A 27,500-nucleotide genomic window follows, 5' to 3' on the forward strand; every position below is an offset into this window, starting at 1 on the left:
AGCGCCAATGCTGTGGACATCCTGAAAGCTGTGAGTGCCTTTGACCAGTAGTTTGGACTTGAACTTAAAGGAGCAATCTGTAATATTGCCAGCAAGCACTTTAAATGGGAACTAGAACCCAGATTCCGCCTTTTCCCCAGAAGCAAAGTTTGACCAGGTTGACAATTTAAGAGAAATTGAACCTACACGAAGGAGCATAAGACAAGTTTAAGAACTTTGGACTGTAATAATCTACCTATTTACACAGAAAAGTGCATGATTTCACTAAAACATCTGCCTACACTAGAGAAAAGAAAAACGTGTTGCTGCTATTTCCCCTGAATTTACAAGCCTTTCCTGTCTAAATCGATCTAAGACGAAACGAGGGTGGTATTATTATAAATGTCATTTTAGGAGGCAGATCTTTGCTTCTTATTCACATGCAGCAATTTAGTTTCACTTTAAATTGGTCCATTTACAAGTGTTATTGGCTTTATTATCCAGCTTCTTATTTGAATACTCTGTTCCACCTTAGGACACAGTCCTTACATCTTTCAATTGCCGCTATTTGTCACTTTATACAAAATACACAAACTGTGCAGTTTACAGTTTTATAAATGGGCATCTTGAATTTTTTTCAGAAATGACTTGCTGTCACCTGTTCAGGAGAAAATTAGCCAACTCTGGTTCTGTCTTGTAGTCTTACTGTTTCTAAGCTGCCTCCATCTGTCAAACACACGTCCAGTATTTCTTCTTATTCACTCCATCTCTGGTCATGGAGCGCTGAGTGCGTTGAGGTTTTTAGGTCCTATCTCTGTTCACTTGACCATTTCATGGCTGCTCTCATAGACACACGTACTTTAGCTTAGCCTGTTTCCTTAATCTGTGATGACACACCCTGGTCATTTTATGATTGAGTGGTGTAAATGTATGGCAGATTGCTCCTTTAAAAATGTTAACAAATTTTCTTGCCCACCTTAGTAACAATTGCAACCTTTTCAGAAGAGCTAATGCTAAAGCTAACACTGGAGCTGACCAGTGCAATGTCATATGGCAAATGTAAACTGTACTATTCAATCTAAATGACTTATCGAGCTAACTATCCGTAGCTATTTTAGGAAAGACTAACCTATCTAGCTGATATTAATATTGATCTGTAAGGTTATTAAAAGGAAAACTACATAACGTTACAGGCACATTTTAGGCACAAGACATTTTTTAATTTGCTTCTAATAAAATATAAAAAATATTTATATATAAGCCTGTGTAAACAACCCTGTTCAGATCTTCTGGTTTCAGCATGTGTTCTTGTAAAATAATAATGAATCACAGTTTATCAGACCCCCAAGTGAACGGCAGCAAGGAATGAGGCACCGAAATGCTAATTTTTGCTATTTTGGCTCAGTTTTCTTATTATTTTGCTCTCCTTTTCTCCATTTTTGTTCAGTTTTCTTACTCTATCCTTCTAGTTTCATTTTTTTTGCATGTTTTTGCTTTTACCTCATTTCAACATAAATTTTATTACTGTTTTTGCTAGTACTCTTATTTCTCTGGTCTTGTTTTTTCTGGTTAAACCCTACTATTGCACATTCATGTAAAAGTGGGTCTGGCTCTGTGATTGGAGATACTCAGGTGAGAGCCGGTACAGCTTTAATAATGTCCCTTGTTGTGTCAGAAGGGGAGCAAAATCAGGATGGATAATTAACCCTCAAATGACTGATTGTTGCAAAAGACTGTGTGGTCAAATATTTTTCAATATTTATAATATTTTTTGAGAAATAATTCCATATAGAATAATCCTGCCTGTTTTGTCAAGAAAGTGCCGATAAAGGTTTGTGAACAGTTGCTACATAAGTATACAAGATGGATCTAGACGCAAACAAGAAGAATAATACATGAGAGTGTTTGATATTTCTGCCGGTTTTCTATGGCAGAATATTGTATAATTTGCTGAAGTGAACACTTTAAATGGTTTTGTTGTTTCTCATTTCAAACTGAAAGTGTTCCTTTCCAGAAATCAGTGAGTTTTTCCTTTTAGTCATTACTGGGCAGAGGAAAGGAGAATATGACTGGAGGAAAACCTCAGATTGCCGGAATTCTGATCTGTTGCAGTCTGTAATTTGTTTGGTTTCAGATATCATGAAAATCACATTAAGTCCTGCATGGAGGTGATCAGTCAGTGTAATTGTGTAATGATTCTCTCTCTGAGGTTAATCCTCCATCACACACACATGCACCACACACACACACACACACACACTGAGCTGAAACTTTGTAGTGGAAGTGGAATGGTCAAAGTTTAGGGTCAGATTCAAATCGAGTGACTGGTCTGAGTGTGATCTGACTGAGTGAGTAAGCTCATGCTATTATTATATCTCTCTCTCTCTCTCTCTCCCTCTCCCTCTCTGTTACATAACACATCACAATCCGCCGCACACACACACTCCACTACAGCTAAAAATAAAAACTGCAGTCCCTCTATCTGAACACACACTTACACACACTGTAGACCCCTGCCCCTCCTTTTTTTTTTACCTTCGGGCAGACACACATTACATAATCATAACGCTCTGACGTCATTTTATGTTTTCATGCATTTCGTTGGGCTTTGTGCATTCAGCAACAGTTTTTTATTATTTTTTTTAATGATACAATCACTTACTGTTTCTTTTTTCTTACTTTTCTGTCTCGTTCTTTGTCTCTCTCACTCCACTTTTTTCTGCTTCTCAGTAGCTCTCTCTGTTATGCTTTCATTCACTCTTCTGTTTTTATTTCATCTTTCTTTCTCTACCTCTTGCATTTGTTTCTTCTCTCTCTCTCTCTGGGTTTCACTCTCTCTTGGATGGTATAACAAATGATTGCACACAAAGACACTTTTTAAGACAAGAGAGAGAGAGCGAGAGGAGGTTTAATCTGTTCAGCCAAATGCCATCATCATTTGTCAAACTTCAGCCGGTGCCTTAAGCCATGGTGGCACTTCTTTGTTTTAATTTGTTTTGCCCTTTAAAGCCGGTGGTCTGTCTGAGCCCCAAAGCCATCTCTCTCTCTCTCTCTCTCTCTCTCTCTCTCTCTCTCTCTCTCTCACCGCCTCTGAGTTTCTCTCACTCTTTCTGAGTCAAGCACACATGCACACACCCTTTTAATACCAAATTTAAATAATCAGAGATACTCTGTAGGCTCTTTAGACTCCCAAGTGTGTGTGTGTTTAAAAGTGGGGTAATACGATGCATTATTAATAGCTGTGACACTGGTTATGGTCAGTATTTCTGTGTTGATGAAAAAAAATGACCAGTAAGAAAAAGCCACTGTAAAGAAACAGTAAAAAGGGAACATTATTATGAAGATCATCCATCATCATCATCTTTCTAGAGTTCATCCAGTGCATTGATTCCCTGATACTATTCACTCACACTGATGAACCAGGGCATGTTTAATGTCTATTGATATGTTTTTTGATCTCCAAAGATTTCAGCACTCACAGATATAACTGTGTTGAAAATGATGCTGAATAATCCTTCTCTGTTTTTCTGCCCTCACCATGAGGTGGAGAATATTACACAGCTGGCCTTTCAGTGGTTTTGTTGCATCAGCATTCTGAGAAAGGAACAGTGGCTGATGCTGGCACACAGAGTTTTCAAGTATTAATGCTGGAGGGCTTTGTGGAAAATATAGTTTGTAGTTATTCACCACAGACTCAAAGCTTCAGGCCTCACACATGATCTCAGGTGACCCACTGCTTTTGATGTGAGGGGGGGAAAGTGGGGAGAAATTTTTAAAGAATAAATTTGCATTAACATTAACATTGAGGTGACTTTTACACACTCACATAGTGGGCATGTGCCTCCATATAATAAATGTGGTCATATTAAATATTCAATCTAAAATCATACATGCTCTAAATCTTCCTCTATGCTGCGTGTAATCCTGCTTCTTCTGTAATCTCCTGTATAATCTCCATTAACTGGCTATTCTGGGTCTTATGTAACTCCAGCCAGGTCCACCCATGTCCACTCCATAGATCTCTGAAAGCCCATATGGCAGGTCTAAGCTGAACTGTTCAATAATAATAATAACAATAACCAACAAATGGATAAAATCCCAACAAAATAAAGTTGTGAAACAGGCAGGCTCCACTGCTCAGCCTTTAGTGTCACTAGCTGGAAAAAGGACTCCATTGGTCAATCTCAGTGGCAATGTTAGCAGCCACTAACCACCGGCAAAGCCAGCAGGCCACTTGGTCAACAGTCTGTGTCAACACAGGCTCCCACGTTCAGCAGTACAAGATAAACAGAAACAAAGGAACAAAAATCACAGAGCATGAACTTAGAAATGGGGAAAAGTGGCAGTCATACAGCTGGACATCAGCGTTCTCTCACCTGGAACTGACGTTAGACGGTGATATATATGATAGCAGTGAATAGGAGTTTAGGAGTTTTAAAGGCTAAGCCACACCTTTAATGGACCTCCATGAATATTTCACATTATTGTAGTTACTGACAGATATAAGTATGAATTAAAATGAAAATAGCAGCTTAATTTGCTTAAAAACTGACAATTTTATTAAATTGACGGAAAAACCCGAGCTCACTACGGAAATTCTTGAACGCTACCGTGACGTCACTGGAGGACAACAGCTGAACAACGCCGCGGTAAAACACCGTTATGACGGACTGTTATGACAGTATCTAGCTAAATAACCAACATTATTCATGACAATAGCCTAGCAATAAGCTAAACTCAAATGTAGAGGTACCGTTATTCTTGTAAATGTGATCGAAGTCTTACTCGAATTCATCCGACACTATAAACCTCCGTAATGCAGCTACGTAGCCGAGTATAATCTGAGCCACCGAGTTTAGCGAGTCAAGCTAACGTTAACTAACACCAACTAAAACAGGCGAAGTGAGTGTCCTTACCCTGTTTACCTCCATGTTACAGAGGCTCTTGAACACCTTTCGTTGGTTTCCTTACATGCCCATATTGTTGGAAAAGCGCCAGTGAAATGAGCTACAGATAACGGAGTGAGCGGATGGTCCTTTCCAAAGTGCCCGTTTAAAGTGGACAAATTTAGTCTGGATATTAGTCTGAATTTTTCTGGATATTGTGGGATCTTTGGGCCATTTGTTCACAGATGTCCCACTGTACATTGAATGATTGCAGCCACAAACAACACACCTTTTCGTCATTTTGCATTAAATTAAGTGCAGCTTCTAGAGTGTTGTCCACCATCTACGTCACAGGCAAGACGCCTATTAGAGTTTCCCAACACCGTGGGGGGCAACGGTCTTTTAAACCTTATTCCTTCAATTAGTAAGAAGTAACATGTTTTCTGACTATCAATAAACACAAGTTAGGAACTCAAACTCCACTGTATTTATTTGTTTGACACTTTCATATCGCTGGTGCTTAGCCTTTAAGAACACCCTCAGTGTCTGTTGCAGGTTTCCTCGCAATCCAAGCAGTAATAGACCTAATTGTGTTTTGTCCACAGTTCCTGACGAAGAATCCTTCTCGTCGTTTGGGTTGTGTGGCAGCGGACGGTGGAGAAAATGCTATCACCAGCCACGCCTTCTTTGACACCATCGACTGGGACAAACTGAACCAGCGGGAGCTCGAGCCACCGTTTAAACCCAGAATCGTGAGTCAGATTCTAGAATCTCCTTCACGAAGTCATTTTCAGAGCCTACGTCAGAGTATAAGATTAAACATGTCTCCTTTATTTAGAATCTAGCTAATGGTTTCAGAACAAGTACAATAATCAAAAAACACTCGAATCAGTATCATTCGGTACTGATTAAAATATGTTTGTTTGTGTAGAAAACTCAAGAGGACGTCAACAACTTTGACCCAGACTTCACTCAGGAGGAGGCCGTCCTCACGCCCATCGAGGACCCTGTGATCGCCCCCTTGAACCAGGATGAGTTCTGTAACTTCTCCTACACTTCTGCCGAACTTTTACAGTATTGCCCACCTTAGTCAGCCAAGAGGGCACCGTAAACAGAACATTAACAAGAAAACGGAGGGCTGACAGCATTGACATGAATGATCATAACATTGTGATGGAGGTTATGGAGCCAGTGGAGTCTTCAGTTCTACCAAAGTGGGATAAAGCTGTTATGACTGTCCTGACCACTCGTGTTATTCATAGCAAGTTATGATGGGATATCCAGTCGTTTACCCAAAACGACTAACAAATCAAACTCATTTTTATTGCATCTGTTCACGTCAGCGACTGCTCCTGAATTTATTTAAGGCTTGGGCTAATTTTATCTGCTGAACTTTGAACATTGCAGCTCTTTTTTTTTTAAATGTAAAAGTTGCTTTGCCTTTGATGAAGCTTAAGTGCCTTTAATTCAACAGGGTACACAATAACGACATGACATTATGTAAAAAAAATTACAGTTCCCTCTTCCAGTCCTCGATTCAAGTATTTCCTTCTTTTCACATAAATAACTAATTATTTTATGGAGTAAACCACCAATCAGAACCACTCCAGACTGAAAGTTCTCCAGATGTTTGTCAGAGATGAAGATGACCTGGTTCTCAAAGCTCTTACATTTCATGAACTCTTTTACACTTAAACTATGGACTGAAACGTGGCATGTTTCTTGTGAACTGCTGTAATGTGTCAGTGTTTTGATGCCAGTGAACTCTTGGATGATGTCCTCAGAATCACCTTCAGTACTATGAGGGTATTAGAGGGGAGATATGAGGGGTATCAAAGGGATATTTGGGGTACTTAAGAGGGTATTGTGTGAGCTTATAGGGGACCACACATGCATATTTTACTGAAATATAGAAGGTTTAGGGGGGGGGTTATTTAGTTTGTTAGCAGGGTATTTTTGGTATATGGGTGGATATTGGGTGGCTACTGGAGCTATGTGGGTGGTTTCACAGGGGAATTGTAAGTATATAGATATATAGGTATATAGATTTTGATGTCAAAGAGTATTAACAGTATCTGGGGGCACCAAAGAGTCTAAAAATAATAATCAGAGTGTCTGGGAGTTTTGAGGGATATATATATGGTTATAGTTACGGGTAAAAAGGCACTGTGCCAGGACTGTAGGAAAAAAACAAACACACAATTTCAAGAAACAATCATCTACTTATAACAGTGTTTGCTCATTTGGTAGAGCATCGGTCCACAGTGCTGAGCAATGACAGTTCAATCACACCACTTCTGCCCCTTAGCAGTGAGGAATATATATATAGTGCAGCTGTGTTGTTGGATATCACAGGGAACAACTCCTTGTACTTTCACCTGTTGTAGCATGATTTAAGTTAAATGTGCTTTCTCACCTTTCTCATGTTTTAATACAGAGTTTGTTTTTTTAAGTCTTTCCTGTTTGTATTGTTAAACACTTCTTTTTGTGTGTGTTTCATTTGTCAAATGGTAGCACTGGCCTCTTGGGTCAGTGAGGTCATTGGAAGTGTTTTTTGTGGCTTTTAAAAGAGATTTTAGCACATTTCTACTGTATTATAAATATTAGCAATGAGCACTGTGTTGGAAGATCATTCAACCCAAGATCTGCAAAAAAAAACATTTGTGGGTCAGATGTGCACTTCTCAATAAAAAGCTGTGAAGGAGTTTAAACTGATGATTGATTAGCGGAAATATGACTTCCTTGTCTTTCCACTTGTTTTTATCACAGAGCAATAAATGGACTACAATCTGTAGAACTACAAAGTGCACCTCTGGTCAATGGAGCTGATTAAATGGACATTGAGTGTAGTAAAAAAGTACATTTGAATGTTTTAGCTATAATATATAATAATAATCTGCCTTATCCTATAAGTGAACATTTTTAAATGTGTGTGTGTGTGAGAGTGTGTGTGTGTGTGAGAGTGTGTGTGTGAGAGTGTGTGTGTGAGAGAGAGTGTGTGTGTGTGTGTGTGTGTGTGTGAGAGAGAGAGAGTGTGTGTGTCTGTGAGAGAGAGTGTGTGTGTGTGTGTGAGTGTGTGTGTGTGTGTGAGAGTGTGTGTGTGTGAGAGTGTGTGTGTGAGAGAGTGTGTGTGTGTGTGTGTGAGAGAGTGTGTGTGTGTGTGTGTGTGTGAGAGAGAGAGTGTGTGTGTCTGTGAGAGAGAGTGTGTGTGTGAGAGTGTGTGCATGTGTGTGTGTGTGAGACTGAGAGAGAGTTTTAATTGAGTCAAATGTCTTCATCATTTGTCAAACTTCAGTTAAACTTCAAAGAATGAGTGAATGTGGGGTTTGCATTAAAGCGTGTTAGACTTAATGCTTGCGGAGTTCATTCAAACAAAACCAGTATTCAGGAAAGATGGTTCCTGGGCTTTTAAAGCTGGAAAAAATTCTACGCTCCAGAAACTCCTCTCACTTCCCGGTCTCTCATGAATATGCTCAGACCTGCAGGGAGAATGGAAAATTCCGGTTTGGAGTGAGCCGAGGGCTTCAGTTTTGACAGAGGGGCCAAATATGGAGTTACAGCAGCGTGGAGAGCGAAGGGTTTATAACACTGTTATAACAGCTTAGTCATGACTCTGTGAAGTGCACTACTCTACAGTTCGCTGGTCTTAAAGCCAGACTTTATTCAACAGCAGCATCTTACACTTTAATCTCTCAAAGACTCAGAGTTTAAAGGCTGAGTTTGTTCTTTTTTTCCCCCATTATTTTCTGAATGCTGACTCATCCTTTGGAAATATATACAAGATATTACACAGCGATTAGGCCATTAGTTTATATACTTTTATGTATAGTTTAATATTATATAGGGAGATTTACACTTGTTTTTTTTACTTAATTCTTAGCATAATACTTCATTGTGTATGATTTCATATGTAGTTTAGAAATGTGTTTAATTATAATACATACTTTAACACTTAATACTGTATATTGAGATCTATATATTGTATATTGTTACACACTTTTTTTAACAATATATTTACTTCATTTAATGCAATGTACACAGTTCTGTACGTCTTTTATTCTTTATTTATTAGTAATTTACTTAATTTGTACGTATTTACCACATATATGTTTTGGTACTTAGCCTAGTTTTTTATACTTTTTTCTGAATGGAGTGCCATCGCTCAAGAGAACACTCCTCCACTGCTTTAGAGTCCAGACTGATGTGGCTTTATAGTGTATTTTAACCCACAATTACATTGGACATGGCGACTTCAGGATCATGTGCAGCTGCTTCAGGTTTTGTTCATTGACTCTGTATTTGTGAACTATATAAATTTGTAGACAGTTGAATATGTGTCAGAAATAGGTCCACCTTAAATTAGTACATTCACTTGTTGGAGTGAAAACAGTGTATGGTAAATACTTTTAATGGCTAACTGATTGACCCCAAACATTTATATATGGGTCCTTTAATGACATCCACAATCATTAGAACACAAGACCTTCTCTATGATCGATCTCTCTCTTTCTCTCCCTCCCTCTCTCTCTCTTTCTCTCCCTCCCTCTCTGTCTCTCACACACTCTCACTATTTTTAGTTTGGTTCTGCAGTATTTAGGAGCAGCTGTAGTTGTTGGATAAACAACAGAATCGGATGTAGTCCAGGTAAAGCATTCATTACGTTTAATCACTTTTTGTTTAAAGACATTTTTTAAAAGTCACTTGATGTTTACACTGACTTTATGCCACAGTAAACATCTACTTCTCATGAATGATCAAATATAGAGACACACATAACATGACCTCCAGAGAGAAATATGTTACAGCAACAGGAACTGGTCACAAATAAAGGGCTGGAGCAAGAACTAACTGAAACTAACTGTGTATCAACAGCTGAAACATTAAATGTACAGCAGATGCAGAAAGGGGGGGTTCTACTAAACCTAGAAAACCTTTATGAGGTTTCCATTAAAAGTCCAAAGAAGACAGAGTTGAGATGGGAGTTTTCTTGGAGTTTTATTGGACGTAGGTTGCTCTCTTATGGCTCAGAAAACGTAATGGTTATTCTCCTAAAATTCCTTAGGAGAAAAAGAAAGAGACACAAGGGAGCTCTGAGACAAGAGAGAGGGGTAGAGGAGAGATAAATGAAAGTATGTGACTTTACGGATCTCCATTAAAACTCGAGGGGAGACACGGGAGATTACTGATGTCTTTATGTCAGGAGAAACATTTGGCTTTGTTTTCCATCGGATCTCATTGTTGTCTTGGAAATCTTTTCTTTTTGAAGGAAATGCCAGCTGAAAGAGAGATGCCCACACAGTGCCAGTCTGACCAAGTGAAACTATTTAAAGCGCTGCAGTTCTAAATGGCTACGGCCACACATGCTTTCTGAGCAATGTAATAGTCTGTAGTTAAACATACAAATGTTTTGTGACCTGAGATAATCAGGAAGAACTACAAATATTAAGCAGAAACAACAGATATGAAGGAAACCTTTTTATTGATTTTCCTTTACTGGGCTCACTTCTTTCTGGATAAACATAGCACACTGTAAGTGTTTATCCAGCGCTTGCTGTGTCCTCGGAGTCTATAATTCATTACGTGGCTTATTTAATTAGACTTCGGTAATGCACCTCTCTGAGGCTTCCATATCACTTTCCCTACATTACCATGTTCGATGGGCTGTAATTACATTTTATCGATCGGTGCCCCTCTGCAACCTTCTTTGGAAGCTTCATATTCATCTTAGCCATGAGTGCCACTTGAATATCAACAGCTTATTCTAATGGGTGTGTTTCATTCTGCCTTAAATGATAGCTAACTGAATTGTGCATGTGTTGATTTTTATTTTATTAACAATACCCAAGTGATATAGCCATGCTGGTCCATGCTAACCTTTAATAGTGGTGTCTCTGGCCTGAAGGCCTCAAATTTGTACAGTTTTCCCCACTTTCACTAAATGTAGTCAGTATTTTAACGTGTCTTCCTTAGCAACAAGCTAAATAGCAAACAAGAAAGAATATAATGCATATAAATTAAATTCTGCTTCTAAATTAGCCTTGGATTCTGTTCAGTAATATTTAATAAACCTGCTTATGTGGATTCTAGTTTTATTTATTTTCCACCAACTAGCTATCTCTCCGTCTCCCTCTCATTAGGTTAATCACATACATCTGAAACTTCCTTCAGGACACAGCTTCAGCCTTGTCAACCAGAGCGAGAGTGAGAGTGTGTGAGAGAGAAATAGAGAGCTCTATACCGCTCTGCTGCCAACAAAGCTGTATGTCATTCAGTGCCAGTTTACCTCATGCTAATTGCTACACATTTACTTCCATGGTTTGTAAGCTACATTTGCCCCCTGGCTCCAGTTAAATAAAAACCACTAAAGAAGTAAACTTCAGACACCAAACCTGTCATGACTGATTTAATCCGTTTGGCATAATCCGAGAAACTATTCCTTTAAGCTTTGGCATTCCAGTACTGCTGGTTTACACAGGGATGGAACGAAAGATCCACCTTAAACAAAGAAGAAAGGAGTGGGATTATAGAGGATCAGGCCTCACACATTTCCAGCTGCTGCTCTGATCACGTACAGATGAGAGAGGGGGAGAGGGGGAGAGAGTATTAATTTAGCTAAAGCTAATCTCCACACACATCAGCTCAACATTTCACACTCAATTCTCTCAGGCTCCAGCCAGCTCTGTTTAAAGCGACAGTTAAAAAATGAATACAGTTTACCCTAAATGTAGCAGATCAGTGTCTGAAGGTACCTTCTTTATTTTTAGGACTGGAGCTACGAGACTAATGTCGCTAATAAGCTATGCTAGTATATTGAACGAATTAGCGCAATGCTAACAACATCCCACTTCTCTGAAGCAGTGTGAAGTTGTTCAGTAAGCTCTAATAGAACTTATTATGAGGATACTGTGTCACAATTTATTAAGAAAACCACAATTTAGGCAGTGTGCTAATCCTGTGCACTTTATTACCATCACGTTTTAACAATGCACTAAATGGCCAAAGGCATCCAAATTTTCCTCTATAATGAAGGGTTTTCTGCAGTTTGTTCCCCTTTGCTGCAGTCACTGCGTCTTCTCTCTTGGGAAGGATTTAAACAAGATGTTGAAACAATGCTGTAAGGGTTTGGTGACATCCACCAATGCAGACTTTAGTGAAGTTTGGTACTGATATTGAATGATCAGGGCTCTGAATTCATCCCAAAGGTGCAGACTTTCACTGCCCCACAGCCCAGTCCTGGGGTGGGGTGGTAGTAGGAGGTGTTATACCCTTCGAGGCCATGCTTGGCATTCAGCATGCTGAGGTTAAGCTCATGTGTATGGTAAACAGACGGGTTAGGGACTAACTGTACACCATGCTGGGGCCATAAAAGAGGAGTTGTAGATGAAGTGGCCAGTCAGTTTTTTCTTTGGCAGAATGATGGCTCAGCAAATACAGACATTGTCCCACAGTGTTTCCCACACTATTTAAACCCAAGTACTGGTTTCTGAACACTTATGTTACTGTAATGTAATGGCTATAAACTGAGGCTGTAATTGGGTTCACGCAAGGACATTGTGCCTTTAAATCATCATAGAGGCACAGGGCAAACGTCAGTGACATTCATTCAATAAATTACTGTGGAATTTCTCCAGTTCCTCTGTGGCTTTGCTGGGAAAAGATGAGCATGCAGCTCTGCACGTTCTCTTCAGAAGAACCGGGAAAGTGGCAGGCCACTAAAAAAATATGAACGCCCTGTCTCCTCATCCTGCTGAATTCCTTTCTTCTCAACAGAAGTGTGTAAAATCTTCTAAATCCATCCCAGAGGAAATGAATTGTTAAATGGGCAAGACAATGGGTCGAACCTGTGGTAAATAAAAGTACAAACGCAGCAGCTCAAAAAATTAACCTCTTAATAATGGTTCACTGTCCAGAAACACATGGTACACGTCTAAAACACATGTCCATAACGTTGAAGGTGTAAGTTTGTTGATGGACTGGTGCCATGTGCAATGTGTGTTCCTGCCTTGCACCCATTGATTTCAGGTAGGACCCACAATGAATATTATATGAAGTCAATTAGTTCTGGAAAATGATCCAGTTTTACATATCGCATTACAGATTAGTCAAACGTATGTGAGGTTTTTTTTCTGTTGTGACCTCTTTGTGCAGCAATAACTGCAGCTAAATGAGGATTGTGGTTGTGCTGCGTGACCCATATTCTCTGGTGATTCAGTTCCATGAACAGATCACATGCATTTACTTTAGATTTCTTTGGTTTAATTCAGAATTCATTCTTTTCATCAAAGAGGGAAATCGGACCTGGCCCAGATGCAGCAACACAAGCAAACTACCACCACCATGTTCCACAGGGGGGATTAGGTATTTGAACTCAAATGCAGGTTTTTTTTCCCTTTCTGCAGACAAAAATATTCACTATTTAAAAAGTAGTTCTATTCCAGTCTCATCTGTCCACAAAACATTTTCCAGTGGCCTTCTGGTTTGTCCATGTGATCTTTAGCAAACTGCAGATGGGTAGATTTTTTTGGGGATTTTTTTTTTTCAGAGAGCAGTGGCTTTTCGTTGAAACCTGCAGACCTTGCAAACTCTTTTTTCGATTGCACCTTCAAATGAACTGACAATCCTACAGTCTGATGTACTTTGGCTATTCACAGATCAAAGTACTGGATCATTTTTCTGAAAAAAATTATGAAATTGAATATAATACATTTGTCTTTTTGATTAACAGAGCTCTCTTTATCCAAATTTGATGGTGTTTTTGTGAGTGTTTTGGGTAGGAAACTAGGAGGCAGATGTATTTGCAATGATACCAGTTTATTAAATACCAGAAGAATCAGTCATTCATTGTCTGTAACCGCTTATCCAATTCAGGGTCGAGGTGGGTCTGGAGCCTACCTGGAATCATTGGGCGCAAGGTAGGAACACACCCTGGAGGGGGCGCCAGTCCTTCACAGGGCAACACACACATTCACTCACACCCTCACACCTACAGACACTTTTGAGTCACCAATCCACCTACCAACGTGTGTTTTTGGACTGTGGGAGGAAACCGGAGCACCCAGAGGAAACCCACGCAGACACAGAGAGAACACACCACACTCCTCATAGACAGTCACCCGGAGGAAACCCACGCAGACACAGAGAGAACACACCACACTCCTCACAGACAGTCACCCGGAGGAAACCCACGCAGACACAGAGAGAACACACCACACTCCTCACAGACAGTCACCCGGAGGAAACCCACGCAGACACAGGGAGAACACACAACACTCCTCACAGACAGTCACCCGGAGGAAACCCACGCAGACACAGGGAGAACATACCACACTCCTCATAGACAGTCACCCGGAGGAAACCCACACAGACACAGGGAGAACACACCACACTCCTCACAGACAGTCACCCAGAGGAAACCCACACAGAGACAGGGAGAACACACCACACTCCTCACAGACAGTCACCCGGAGGAAACCCACGCAGACACAAAGAGAACACACCATACTCCTCACAGACAGTCAACCGGAGGAAACCCACGCAGACACGGGGAGAACATACCACACTCCTCACAGACAGTCAACCGGATGAAACCCACGCAGACACGGGGAGAACATACCACACTCCTCAATGACAGTCACCCGGAGGAAACCCACGCAGACACGGGGAGAACATACCACACTCCTCACAGACAGTCACCCGAAGGAAACCCATGCAGACACAAAGAGAACACACCACACTCCTCACATACAGTCACCCGGAGGAAACCCACGCAGACACAAAGAGAACTCACCACACTCCTCACATACAGTCACCCGGAGGAAACCCACGCAGACACAAAGAGAACTCACCACACTCCTCACATACAGTCACCCGGAGGAAACCCACGCAGACACAAAGAGAACACACCACACTCCTCACATACAATCACCCGGAGGAAACCCACGCAGACACGGGGAGAACACACCACACTCCTCACATACAGTCACCCGGAGGAAACCCACGCAGACACAAAGAGAACACACCACACTCCTCACATACAATCACCCGGAGGAAACCCACGCAGACACGGGGAGAACACACCACACTCCTCACATACAATCACCCGGAGGAAACCCACGCAGACACAAAGAGAACACACCACAATCCTCACATACAGTCACCTGGAGGAAATCCACATGGACACGGGGAGAATACATATTAACATATAACATATTCCAAAAACAAACACAAGAAGACAACAGACTTCAGAAATAACTAGATAAACAACAGACAAAGAAACCACGACATGAACCTGCCAAGAGAACCAGAAACAAAGATTAAAACCAACAAAAGACTGGAAAACACTAGGGACATGCCTAACATACAGTGGGCAACATGAGAACACCTGTGAGAGTCATGTAAGGGCAAGGAGCTTGGCTAGGACAGAAACACCAGGGTGAGTCACATGAGAGGATGGGCATGGGTGGGGAGGATAAAAACCCCAAAGAAAACAAAGAAGAAAGCATGAAGGGAACGGAATAGAGACAGAGAGGAGGAGAGACCAATCATGACAGTTTTGTTCATATTTATACATACATACATTATCTGTAAGCGCTTATCCAATTCAGGATCACGGTGTGTCCAGAGCCTGCCTGGAATCATTGGTCGCAAGGCAGGAATAAACCCTGGAGGGGGCGCCAGTCCTTCACAGGGCAACACAGACACACAACCACCCACACACTACGGGCACTTTTTGAGTTGCCAATTCACCTAGCAACGTGTGTTTTTTGGACTGTGGGAGGAAAACGGAGCACCCGGACGAAACCCACACGGACACAGGGAGAACACACCACACTCTTCACAGACAGTCACCCGGAGGAAACCCACGCCGACACAGGGGGAACACACCACGCTCCTCACAGACAGTCACCCGGAGGAAACCCACGCATACACAGAGAGAACACACCACGCTCCTCACAGATAGTCACCTGGAGGAAACCCACGCGGACACAGGGAGAACACACTACGCTCCTCACTGACAGTCACCCGGAGGAAACCTATGCGGACACAGGGAGAACACACCACGCTCCTCATGGACAGTCACCCGGAGGAAACCCACGCAGACACAGGGAGAACACACCACACTCCTCACAGACAGTCACCCGGAGGAAACCCACGCAGACACAGGGAGAACACACCACACTCCTCACAGACAGTCACCCGGAGGAAACCCACGCAGACACAGGGAGAACACACAACACTCCTCACAGACAGTCACCCGGAGGAAACCCACACAGACACAGGGAGAACACACCACACCCCTCAATGACAGTCACCCGGAGGAAACCCACGCAGACACAGGGAGAACACACCACACTCCTCACAGACAGTCACCCGGAGGAAACCCACGCAGACACAGGGAGAACACACCACACTCCTCACAGACAGTCACCCGGAGGAAACCCACGCAGACACAGAGAGAACACACCACACTCCTCACAGACAGTCACCCGGAGAAAACCCACGCAGACACAGAGAGAACACACCACACTCACCGACAGTCACCCGGAGCGGGAGTCAAACCCACAATCTCCAGGCCCCTGGAGCTGTGTGACTGTGACACTCCCTGCTGCGCCACCGTGCTGCCCCACAATGAAACATTTCATTTTATTTCAATTTAATGCACAGTTTGCAGTTATTTGCTGACATTAACCATATTGTAAAAAATATATATACAAAATGTAATATGAGCCATCATTATGTCACGTGTGTAAAACTCCGTCCGAAATACAGAAAAGTGTTTTCAAATCAGTGCAACAGTTCTGATCGACCTGGGCTCTGATCCCCCTGCGCGCTCCCGATGCTGCTGTGTCACGTGAATTAGCCGCGCGCTCCCGCTGATCCGGCGCGCTCTCTCTCTCTCTCTCTCTCTCTCTCTCACTCTCTCTCTCTCTCTCTCTCTCACACAGCCTCACACTCAGTGGACACTGAGTTCCCGGGACAGTGCCGCGCTGCTGTGGTTGGTTTCGTCGCGACCTCGGAGCTGATTAATCACTCATTCATTAACTGCCGTGACTCAGCATTGGACAGTGAGTGGACCATGACGTCAGGAGGCACACCTGAGAAGAAAAGGTAAAGACGTCGCGGATGTCGTGTCTAGCTCATCAGAATGAACCGACTTTATGGAGTTTTACCGCGCTGTTAAAAGCGCTACAATGAACTCCACCTTAATAAAGGGGACGTCGACCTAATTTCCAAAATCCCCTCTTTATTCAGAGGCTTAGACATAAACAAAGTAATGAAGCGTGCTTTTCTAGGAAATGATTATTGGTTTTGAGTGGATCAAGGCATTCCGCTCCTCCTTATCTGCAGTAAAATGTCTGTTGTTTTAAGAGGAATGGGTTAAAACAATGCTGTGAGGGTTTTTGTTGACAGCTGTGGGCCAGATCCTGATGGTGGATGATTAGTTCTGCAAATTCAGCTTGTCCCAACGGTACTAGGTGGAACTCCATCCCTCCAGAGAACTCCACAGCCCAGTGCTAGAAGTCTTAATACTTTTAGAACCCACTCTTGGCCTTGACCTTAGTGATAGCTGCTCTAGAACATCTCACTGTATTTTATGCAGGTAAATTAATATTATAACATATTGTTTCGGAATGAGACTATAAGCCAAGTCTTGAATTACATCTTGAACAGACTATGGGATTAAGCCTAGTCCTGGACTACACAGCATTTTGAGATGTGACCATGTAGTCCAGGACTAAGCTAAACTTAATCTAAGTCTGTATCGTTATTGGTGATTTCTCATTGAAAAGTTTGTAGTGCTGAATGAACCTGAACCTAGGGTAAGTCTAGTTTTGAAGTGTACTGGAGCACCCATGTTGATGTAGCACTGAGGATCTACAGCCTTCTTGATGTATAATGAGATGAGCCTGGTCTCCTGCAGTGGTCTCAGTGACAGTGTGGCTTTGAGATGTTTTTTTGCTCAGTGTCCGCTGACACCGTGTCATTAGTCAGAGTGTGGGGAGATGCTGGAGAAGGTTAACCAGCCAAACACCTTCAGACAAAATCCAACTCCTCAGACTGAACTTTAGTGATAAGGCCAGAATGCCACTTTAATGTCAGTGTTGACCTTTGGCCAGAAATAGCTCAAGGTGACCTTGGAGAGGAGTCTGAGCGTCTCCTGTAGAGACATTAGTGCATTTAGGGCATTAGTGCATTTCCAAGCTTTAATCAATGGAGGATAGACAGTGATGTGAGTTGCCATTTGGCTAATTCTAGGACAATTACGTTACAAAAACAAATAAATAAATACGCTAATAGATTTTAAAAAAAGTGATTAATATGTAAGATACGCAAGTAAAATATATTTAATAATGTATAATTCAGTGTACACATACGAGGCTAAAATGCACCATTAGTGAAGCTACTTTGTAAACATTTATCCTTTTCAGCTACATGCTAATACAAATGTCAAGTAGCTAAGCTAACTCCAAAATGTAGTTAGCCATGCTACAGTATAACATAATAACTAACTACACTGAAGCTGCAGTACGTCCAGGGGCAACTTTAAATGTGTTTGATTTACTCTTAAAGAAGTTTTAAACAGAGAGCGTAAAGCACTGTTTAAAGTAATATACAAACCTGAGTTCATTTATGCAGTGAATTATGCAATAAACAGTTAGATATCAGAAGAGCTGCTGGAGTTCTTAAACACTGTGTCTACTCACAGTCTGCTCCGTTAGACACTCTTACCTCATTGGTCCACCTTAGATGTGAAGTCAGAGACAGTAGCTCATCTATTGTTGCACAGGTGGTGTTGGTCTTCCTCTATTTCCTTATCAGTGGTTGCTGCCCATAGGCCCATAGACTGGGTATTTTTGGTTGGTGGTCTATACTCAGTCCAGCAGTGACACTGAGGGCTTTATCTCCACTCTCCAGCAGCTCTTTTTCACAAATTGTACTGCACTGTTTTCATACATTTGCTGCAAAAAATTAATAAATTTATAAAATTTGACAGACATTTTCTACTAAATTACCAAGTCATTGTGCAGAAAATGTGTTCTCTGTAGAGGAAGTATACATATACATTGACCAATACCATAAGCCAGATATGTAAATAGAAGTAATATATTGGAGTTAACATCCTGTATAAATTACTGTACTTTAGTGTGTGTGTGTGTGTGTGTGTGTGTGTTGTTGTTGAAATATTCAGGGCTCAGTGAGAGTGCTCTCTCTTGTTGCATGTTTATTTAATGAGAGCTGGAGGTCAGAGGGAACAGAGCCAGTGATGGACAGATCATTTATTGGTCCGTTTTGATTTACTGAGTCTTTGACTATTAAACTGCACCACAGGGGTCTGGAACCACATTCAGGTTCCTAATAATTTGGTCAGTGTACTCAGGCCTACACTACACATGAGATGGGAGGGGCAGAGTATGACCTTATTAAGGTCACTAAGGTCAAAACAATTTTACTTTATTTACCTGAGATGCTCTCAAGTGTCTGCCACAAGGAATTCTAACTAGTAAACAGAGCTGTGAAGTGGAAGTTAGCATTTGTGCTGCAATTTACTATAAATCATGCCTAAAATTACAAATATGTTTTGGTGACATCCGCTACAGTGTGATGATGAATACTTTTCCTACTGGGTGCCAAATTGTTACTTACATATGTAGTGGTGAGCCACAAACTGCAGCTAATTAACATATAGCCAAGCAACATGGACATAAACACCTTCATAAACATGCCTTTAGATTATGGCCACAGTCACCACACACGGGCATATGTCACGCTGTCCAGAGGCACGGGAAACAAACCTGTACAGTGGCATATTTTACCTGTTTGTGGTGTAATGTCTTTGAATATTGCTTTTTTTGAGAACAGCCTGGCTTTCTACACACACTATGCATACTAACTTTCCTTTCACTTCAATGAAAATGAAATTCGACACTCCTTATTGACTTTCCGTCGCTAAACCATTTTTGAGAAATAGACCTTTAGTCAATGCTAGAGACACAGGCATTGGATGAAATTGCAACCTCTGCAGTTGCAGCTGACTGGATTGTTTGAAAATCACCAGTTTAATTTGCATAACAACCAGTGACTATTGGATTAAGCCAAAACACATAAATACCTAGTAAATATGTGGTGAATATACAGATAAGCAGCATATGGCCCTTGGCCAGAGGTTCCCCACCACAAATTTAAATATGACTGCTTACATACAGGCGGCACAGCAGGTTAGTGTCACAGTCACACAGCTCCAGGGGCCTGGAGGTTGTGGGTTCGATTCCCGCTCCGGGTGACTGTCTGTGAGGAGTGTGGTGTGTTCTCTCTGTGTCTGTGTGGGTTTCCTCCGGGTGACTGTCTGTGAGGAGTGTGGTGTGTTCTCTCTGTGTCTGCGTGGGTTTCCTCCGGGTGACTGTCTGTGAGGAGTGTGGTGTGTTCTCTCTGTGTCTGCGTGGGTTTCCTCCGGGTGACTGTCTGTGAGGAGTGTGGTGTGTTCTCCCTGTGTCTGCGTGGGTTTCCTCCGGGTGACTGTCTGTGAGGAGTGTGGTGTGTTCTCTCTGTGTCTGCGTGGGTTTCCTGTGAGGAAACGTGCCTGTTTCCTGTGACTGTCTGTGAGGAGTGTGGTGTGTTCTCCCTGTGTCTGCGTGGGTTTCCTCCGGGTGACTGTCTGTGAGGAGTGTGGTGTGTTCTCCCTGTGTCTGCGTGGGTTTCCTCCGGGTGACTGTCTGTGAGGAGTGTGGTGTGTTCTCCCTGTGTCTGCGTGGGTTTCCTCCGGGTGACTGTCTGTGAGGAGTGTGGTGTGTTCTCCCTGTGTCTGTGTGGGTTTCCTCCGGGTGACTGTCTGTGAGGAGTTTGGTGTGTTCTCCCTGTGTCTGTGTGGGTTTCCTCCGGGTTACTGTCTGTGAGGAGTGTGGTGTGTTCTCCCCGTGTCCGTGTGGGTTTCCTCCGGGTGCTCCGGTTTCCTCCCACAGTCCAAAAACACACGTTGGTAGGTGGATTGGCGACTCAAAAGTGTCCATAGTGTGTGTCTGTGTTGCCCTGTGAAGAAATAATATAAATAATAAAGTTATATATAAATTAAAAAGAATGAAGAGACAGAGCAGAATGCCTTGTGTAATACATCTAAACCCAGGGCTAGAGAAGATGTAAAGTGTCCCTGAATTGCAATATTTAAAATGACCCAAATTAGCTCAGGCCATATATTTGCTCCTGAGTTCATTAAATTCATCTATTAAACATGCAGTAGAGTGACAAGGATGTTTTCACATATTGGAACCTGGGTGATCACATTGAAAATGGCTAGAATGGGGTACAATGGATCTCGGAGTTGCACCGTAATCTGATCACTCAAAGCACCTTTAGAGCCAGTCTGGGACTCATCAGACCACATCACTTTTGTAGTTTGTGCGGTAATGCATTCCTGTGTGTCCTTGACATAGTGAAGTACCTCCTAAAGCTATTTCATCATTGTCCTAGTGCCTTTCAGGGTCTCCCCTTCCATTCATATGACGGCCTAGCAGAACCTGTGAGTTTGTAATTGCCTGACCACTGGGACATGTTCAAGGATTCACAGGACATTTCTGTTTAAATACAAATGTGAAGGATGAGTGATGTACTCTATATGAACAAAAGTATTGCTACACGCCACCTAATTGAATTCAGGTGTTAATGCAGTAGCAGGTGTATAAAGTCAAGCTCCTAGCCCCCTGCAGTCTGCTGTTATGAATATTTGTGAAAGAATATATAGTTGTAATGAGCTCGTTATGTTGGGAATGTTGCAAAATTGTCAGTTTGTGGAATTTCTACTATTCTTGATATTGCAAAATCAGCTGTGGTATTATTAAAAGTGCAAGAGTTTAGCACAGTAACTGCCACACAATGGCAGATATGTAAAGTTACAGAGTAGGGTCTCTGAATGCTAAGGCACACAGCGCTTAAAATACACCAAATCTGTGTTGGCTCGGTAACTGTACACTTTCAAACTACCTTTGGCATTAACATCAGCACAAATACTGTGTACCAGAAGCTTCATGGCATGGATTTCCTTTGCCAAGCAGGTGCATGTAAGCCTTACATTACTAAGCACAAAGCCAAGCGTGATTACCACTTACCACTGTACTCTGGAGCAGTGTAAACATGTTCTGTGGAGTGAGGAATCACATTTCTTTAACTGGCAGTCTGATGAAAGAGCCTAGGTTTGGCGAGTGCCAAGAGAACTTCACCTGTCAGACTGCATTGTGCCAGCATTGTGGCAAGTTTGATGGAGGACGATTAATGAGGTAGTTTTTCAGGGGTTGGCCCAGGCCTCTTAGTTCCAGTGAAGGGAAAACCCAATGCTTCAGCCTACTAAGACATTTTGAACAATTGTATGCTTCCAACTTTGTTTGTGGAAGGCATCTGGTGTTTTTTCGACAATGGAGAGAACTCTAAATGTTGAAAAGCACAAATCGAGATGAGGATATTGCTCAATTCCTGTTCCATAAATGGGTAATATTAACTTATTTTTGCTGTTTTGGATCAAAGTGGAAATTATCCAGTCCAGGGTCGCGGTGGGTCCCACGCAGACACAGAGAGAACACACCACACTCCTCATAGACAGTCACCCGGAGGAAACCCACGCAGACACAGAGAGAACACACCACACAGACAGTCACCCGGAGGAAACCCACGCAGACACAGAGAGAACACACCACACTCCTCACAGACAGTCACCCGGAGGAAACCCACGCAGACACAGAGAGAACACACCACACAGACAGTCACCCGGAGGAAACCCACGCAGACACAGAGAGAACACACCACACACCTCACAGACAGTCACCCGGAGCAGGACTCGAACCCACAACCTCCAGGTCCCTGGAGCTGTGTGTATGACACTACCTGCTGTGCCACCGTGCCACCAGATGACTATAAATACGAGGAAGAGAGCTTGGCTGAAAAATATGTTTTAACCGCAGTGATGTACAGGAAGGCGCGCGCGGTGAAGTGCGTCCCATCGACCCCTTGAACACTTGATCTTTCGTGCCCGATTTGCTCATTCACAACAACGTCATCGAAGTGCACACTTCAAGGAAGGGATTAGGGCTCATTGTAGGAATTGGAACAGGGAGGAGGCTGTGAACGGCAAAGTCCTAGATGTTTTTGGGATTTAGAAATCCAGGCCGGACACATATTTTAGGTCCTGAAATGAGGACATGTCTGGCAAAAAGAGGACGTCTGGTCACCCTAGGTAACTGCATTACCAAAAAACTAAACACCTCAAACTATAAATGATATAAATGATAATCTGTGGTATTCCACCTGAAAAAACTTACAGACAAGTTAAACTTCAGCCATATTCGGTATGAAAGCCTTTGGATTTTAAAGGAGATATCATGAAAGCTCCTGTTGATGTAATTTGTAGGTGCCCATAAACTTTTATTGTGTGTGTGTTTATGGCACTTCTTTCACTAGCAGTTACTCTGAAATACAATCCCTGGGGGTTCCTCAAGATTTATTTAAAAATGCCAGGAGTAAGCCGCTGTCCGTTTTAACAGTACTTTTTGATCACATCACCCAAGACATGTGAATGCCAGGTTTGAATAGGACTCCCTCATGATAAGGTGAGTGCCATACATCAAAGATACTTTGGGTCCATATTTTCACTCAGAATATCATATGCCAAAACATTTGCACAAAGTTTGAAATCCCAGCACCTGTAAGTTTGTGGTTTGACAACTCACTTGCCGTCTGTATTGATTGTGGTGGTGATATCTCGTTTGATCACAAACTGATTGAATTTCAGTCTCAGGATTAAGTGCAGTGTGTGGCGGACGAGCCAGAGTCTAATCAGACACAACAGGAACTACACACTGATCCTGAAGTTCTCCCTCTCTTCCTTGCCATCGAATGGGGTTGATTTTTCTCTTTCTTTCTTTCTTTCTTTCTTTCTTTCTTTCTTTCTTTCTTTCAATTTCCCTCACATTGTCTTTTTTCTTTCACATCAAAGCAAATGTAGTGTCAATTTTTTATGGAGTACAACACCAGGAATTAAACTGAACTGTACTGAGAGGGTGGGAGAGAGAGAGAAGGGTACGAGGATAGAGACAGGGAAAAAATAGAGGGAGACTGTGAGAGACAGGGGAATAGAGAGGGAGAGATTAGAGAGGGAGAGGGAAAGAGAAAGAGAAGACAAAGAGGAGAGAGAGAGAGAGAGAGAGAGAGAGAGAGAGAGAGAGAGTAAGTACACGAGGGTGTTACATAATCCATTCACTTCTGGCATGAGTGCACAGTTTTGCCCGGTACACCACCCCAAGGCTTGTACAAGCTTGTGTGTGTGTGTGTGTGTGTGTGTGTGTGTCTTCTGAAATGAAGTTTATTAATTAGGAGATTGTTCCCCCTCTGCTGCAGTAGCAGCTTCTACTTTTGGAGGAAGTCTTTTCACAACATGCTGGAACATTTCTGTGAAGATCTGTTGGCTTTTCCCCACATCATTTTTTAATGAGGTCAGGTATTGATGTTGAGTAACTCGTTGTGGATTATATTCTGAACTCTTTGCAGTTCCATGACTCCACAGCTGAATGCTGGATGGCTTTATGCCTTTCTGGCTGACTCTTGGCTTTAGGCATGGTGAATTTAGTCTCATCTGCAACTGCTCCATTAAATGAGTGTCAAAGTCTATTGCCGAACACAACACATCAGGAGACCACTGTAGTGCGAGGGGCCCTCAGACCCCTCCCCCGCTTTATTAGTTCTATTTCATGGCCCGCTGACTGTGTCCTTTTGCCCTATCTGTGGTGTAGCCCTGATGAAGCTTTGTCTTGGACAAGTTCAATCTACAGCATCATCCAGCTCATGCTGTGTGTGAAAAGAAGCAGATATCTCGCTGGGATTGTTTCTTTAATAGATCAGAGTCTTCTCCTTGGTGCTCCATAGTTTATTGTGGTATGACTCTTTTATTGTGGGTGGATTTGACTGAGCTGAAACAGTGTACTTGGAGAATGTATACAGCCTTTAACACAAGGAGTGTAATTTGTGGCTCTAAAAAAGCAGTTTGTTTCAGTCACTGCTTTGTTTACTGTTATTGTGGAGCAAGAACATAACTCTGTTTTTCTGATTTATTACTTTGTACACCGTTAGAAACATATAGCTGCCCTCTACATTGTGTAAATACTCAACGATGAACAGAACAACAGAAATAATAACATGGGTCTAAAAGAGGATTATGGGTAATGTAGTTTAATTTGAAATATACGACACCGCAGTAATAATGTACACACCAATGTGAATATTCCGTCACACCACTATGCAACTAATGATCTATTCCATACATAGACAATACAGTACTGTGTAAAATCTGAGACCGCACTTCATTAAATTAAAATTGTTATTAATTCAGGAGATAATTCATACAATAATAGTTTCCAAAAATCAGATCAAGACACGCAGATCTAAACAAATCCACAGCTGTTTGTGTCCATTCTTCCACCGTGAGAAAACAACTCGACACTACAGTACGTATTATACATTTATGGGTCTAAAAGGACATGGAGCTGTCAAGAAGCTTGCGTTGAGAAAAGGAAACAGACACAAAAGAAGTATTTGGCCATTCCAGTTTTTAATAATTAAAGTGTAGGCATTTGTTAAAACAATCAAAACACACTTAAATCAGTAGCTTCCAGATTTACACAAATTAAACCTTTCCTACTTCTTCCTCCTGAAAATGTACAGACACACACACACACACACACACACACACACACACACACACACACACACAGACTCCTGTCTGTAGGAAATGTAAACAGAATAGAACAGAGAACGTGCTAGAAATCAGGTCCACTGCTTTGGATCCATCTTCTTTTTTTGACAGTTGCCTAATTATACTCACCTGGAGATGACTTATGAGTTTTGGCCGTAACGTTGTTTCCATGGATACGGTTGGCGTGGTGTAGCGGTGACGGTAACCGCACACTGTGGTCTCTGTTTGTGAGTGAAATGGGGTGTTAACTCTGGTCCTGTCATGTCTGAGCTGAGTTTTTTTAAGAGTTTGGAGCTGCCGGTGGGAACAGGCCTTGCCTGGAATGCTGTGAAGTTTTTTCCAGTGTCCTCGTTTACCCTAGACATCTTGCATGACCTTGTTCACACGTGTCCTGCCCAGGGATTACAGGAACAGCTTGGTGAAAAATCAGATTTTCCCCAAATAACGTCAGTCAGTCAAGACATGTTTGGTGCCACTTTATGGCTTTGTGTTAGCTATAAATGTGGACTTAAGTACACTAGCACATGGCTAACGGTAGCCAAACTGAATCTTTATTTTAGTGTTTATAGATAACAGTATAAAACACTGCACCAGAAACTACAGGATGAAAAGTTAATTAGAAATCTCTACAAAAGGTCCAAAAGTGTCCATGGCAATCTTCATCCAGTTAAAAGCTGATATTGACGCTTGTATGTGTGTGAAATAGTCAGATAGCAGTATGTGAAATGTTAGGCAAGGCAAATTAAATTGAACACATCAAGCTACAACTTATTTGTTGCTTGACACAAATGGAAAATTCACACGGTTCTCATCTTCCGTGGCTGATCTACAGGAGAGGTCTTTCAGAACATCATTTCTTTTAGGGCCCTTGGATACACAGAGGTTGTTGCTAGTGAGCGATGTGTAGATTCTGTGTGTGCAGGGAATATCCAGTCACAAGCATTCTTGATCTGTTTGACTGTAGCTTGGATATATGGAGTTTATTAAAAACCACATTGTGTCATTGTGGGAAAGAAGTGTATTAAACGACCTAATATCCCTCTTCAAAACCACTGCAGAATTCAGTGCTCAACTATTTTTCGACTTTTCTGTTTAGTGAACAGACACTAACTTTATAGACTCAAAGTTCATTTAAGGACAGTTTGCAGTCAGACAAAGTCTTTAAAGAAAAAATATATTTATTCTAAAGTTAATCATTCTTTGGGCGGCACGGTGGCGCAGCAGGTAGTGTCGAAGTCACACAGCTCCAGGGACCTGGAGGTTGTGGGTTTGATTCCCGCTCCGGGTGACTGTCTGTGAGGAGTTGGTGTGTTCTCCCTGTGTCCGCGTGGGTTTCCTCCGGGTGCTCCGGTTTCCTCCCACAGTCCAAAAACGCACGTTGGTAGGTGGGTTGGCGATTCGAAATTGTGAGTGTGTGAGTGAATGTGTGTGTGTGTTGCCCTGTGAAGGACTGGTGCCCCCTCCAGGGTGTATGCCTTGCGCCCAATGATTCCAGGTAGGCTCTGGACCCACCGCAACCCTGAACTGGATAAGGGTTACAGATAATGAATGAATAATTATTCTTTCCAAATAGAGCTGTTCAACTGGTGAAGACGTGTATTTTCTCACATTGCAATATATTGCAATATTATTTTTTTTTCCGGTATCGTGCCACCCTATTAAAAGCCTTACAATGAGGACCTGTTTTTAAAAATGCTACTTTTAAGAAGCAGTTTTTCATTATTTTGTTTGGCTGGGAACTAAAGGAGCTCTCTGACAACCTGCTCAATTACTTCTTAACTCCAAACTAAAATCAGACTCCAAACATGTCTCAACTGATCCAGCACACCCAAGGGACAACTCATTTTTCACCAAACACTTCATTTAAGAAAACAGAGATTGATTTTACTATTTTATTTTATACTTTT

General features: G+C 42.0%; 2 protein-coding genes across 2 annotated transcripts in view; both read left to right on the plus strand.

Moving 5' to 3' along the window:
- The window catches only part of prkcha (protein kinase C, eta, a), a 32,970-nt gene extending 25,306 nt beyond the window's left edge, over positions 1-7,664 (plus strand). Inside the window, exons 13-15 of the mRNA XM_066678702.1 lie at positions 1-30; positions 5,471-5,617; positions 5,797-7,664. The exon at positions 1-30 is cut by the window's left edge and continues 159 nt beyond it. Coding sequence (XP_066534799.1) covers positions 1-30; positions 5,471-5,617; positions 5,797-5,955 — 336 coding nt within the window. The 3' untranslated portion in view covers positions 5,956-7,664. The remainder of the gene's footprint in view (positions 31-5,470; positions 5,618-5,796) is intronic.
- Positions 7,665-16,844: 9,180 nt separating this feature from the next.
- Positions 16,845-27,500, plus strand: part of hif1aa (hypoxia inducible factor 1 subunit alpha a) — a 27,162-nt gene continuing 16,506 nt past the window's right edge. The window contains 1 exon segment of the mRNA XM_066679790.1: positions 16,845-16,973. Within this exon segment, the coding sequence (XP_066535887.1) occupies positions 16,942-16,973 (32 nt within the window). The 5' untranslated portion in view covers positions 16,845-16,941.

This window comes from Hoplias malabaricus, chromosome 8, assembly GCF_029633855.1.
Source record: "Hoplias malabaricus isolate fHopMal1 chromosome 8, fHopMal1.hap1, whole genome shotgun sequence".
Taxonomy (NCBI): Eukaryota; Metazoa; Chordata; class Actinopteri; order Characiformes; family Erythrinidae; genus Hoplias; species Hoplias malabaricus.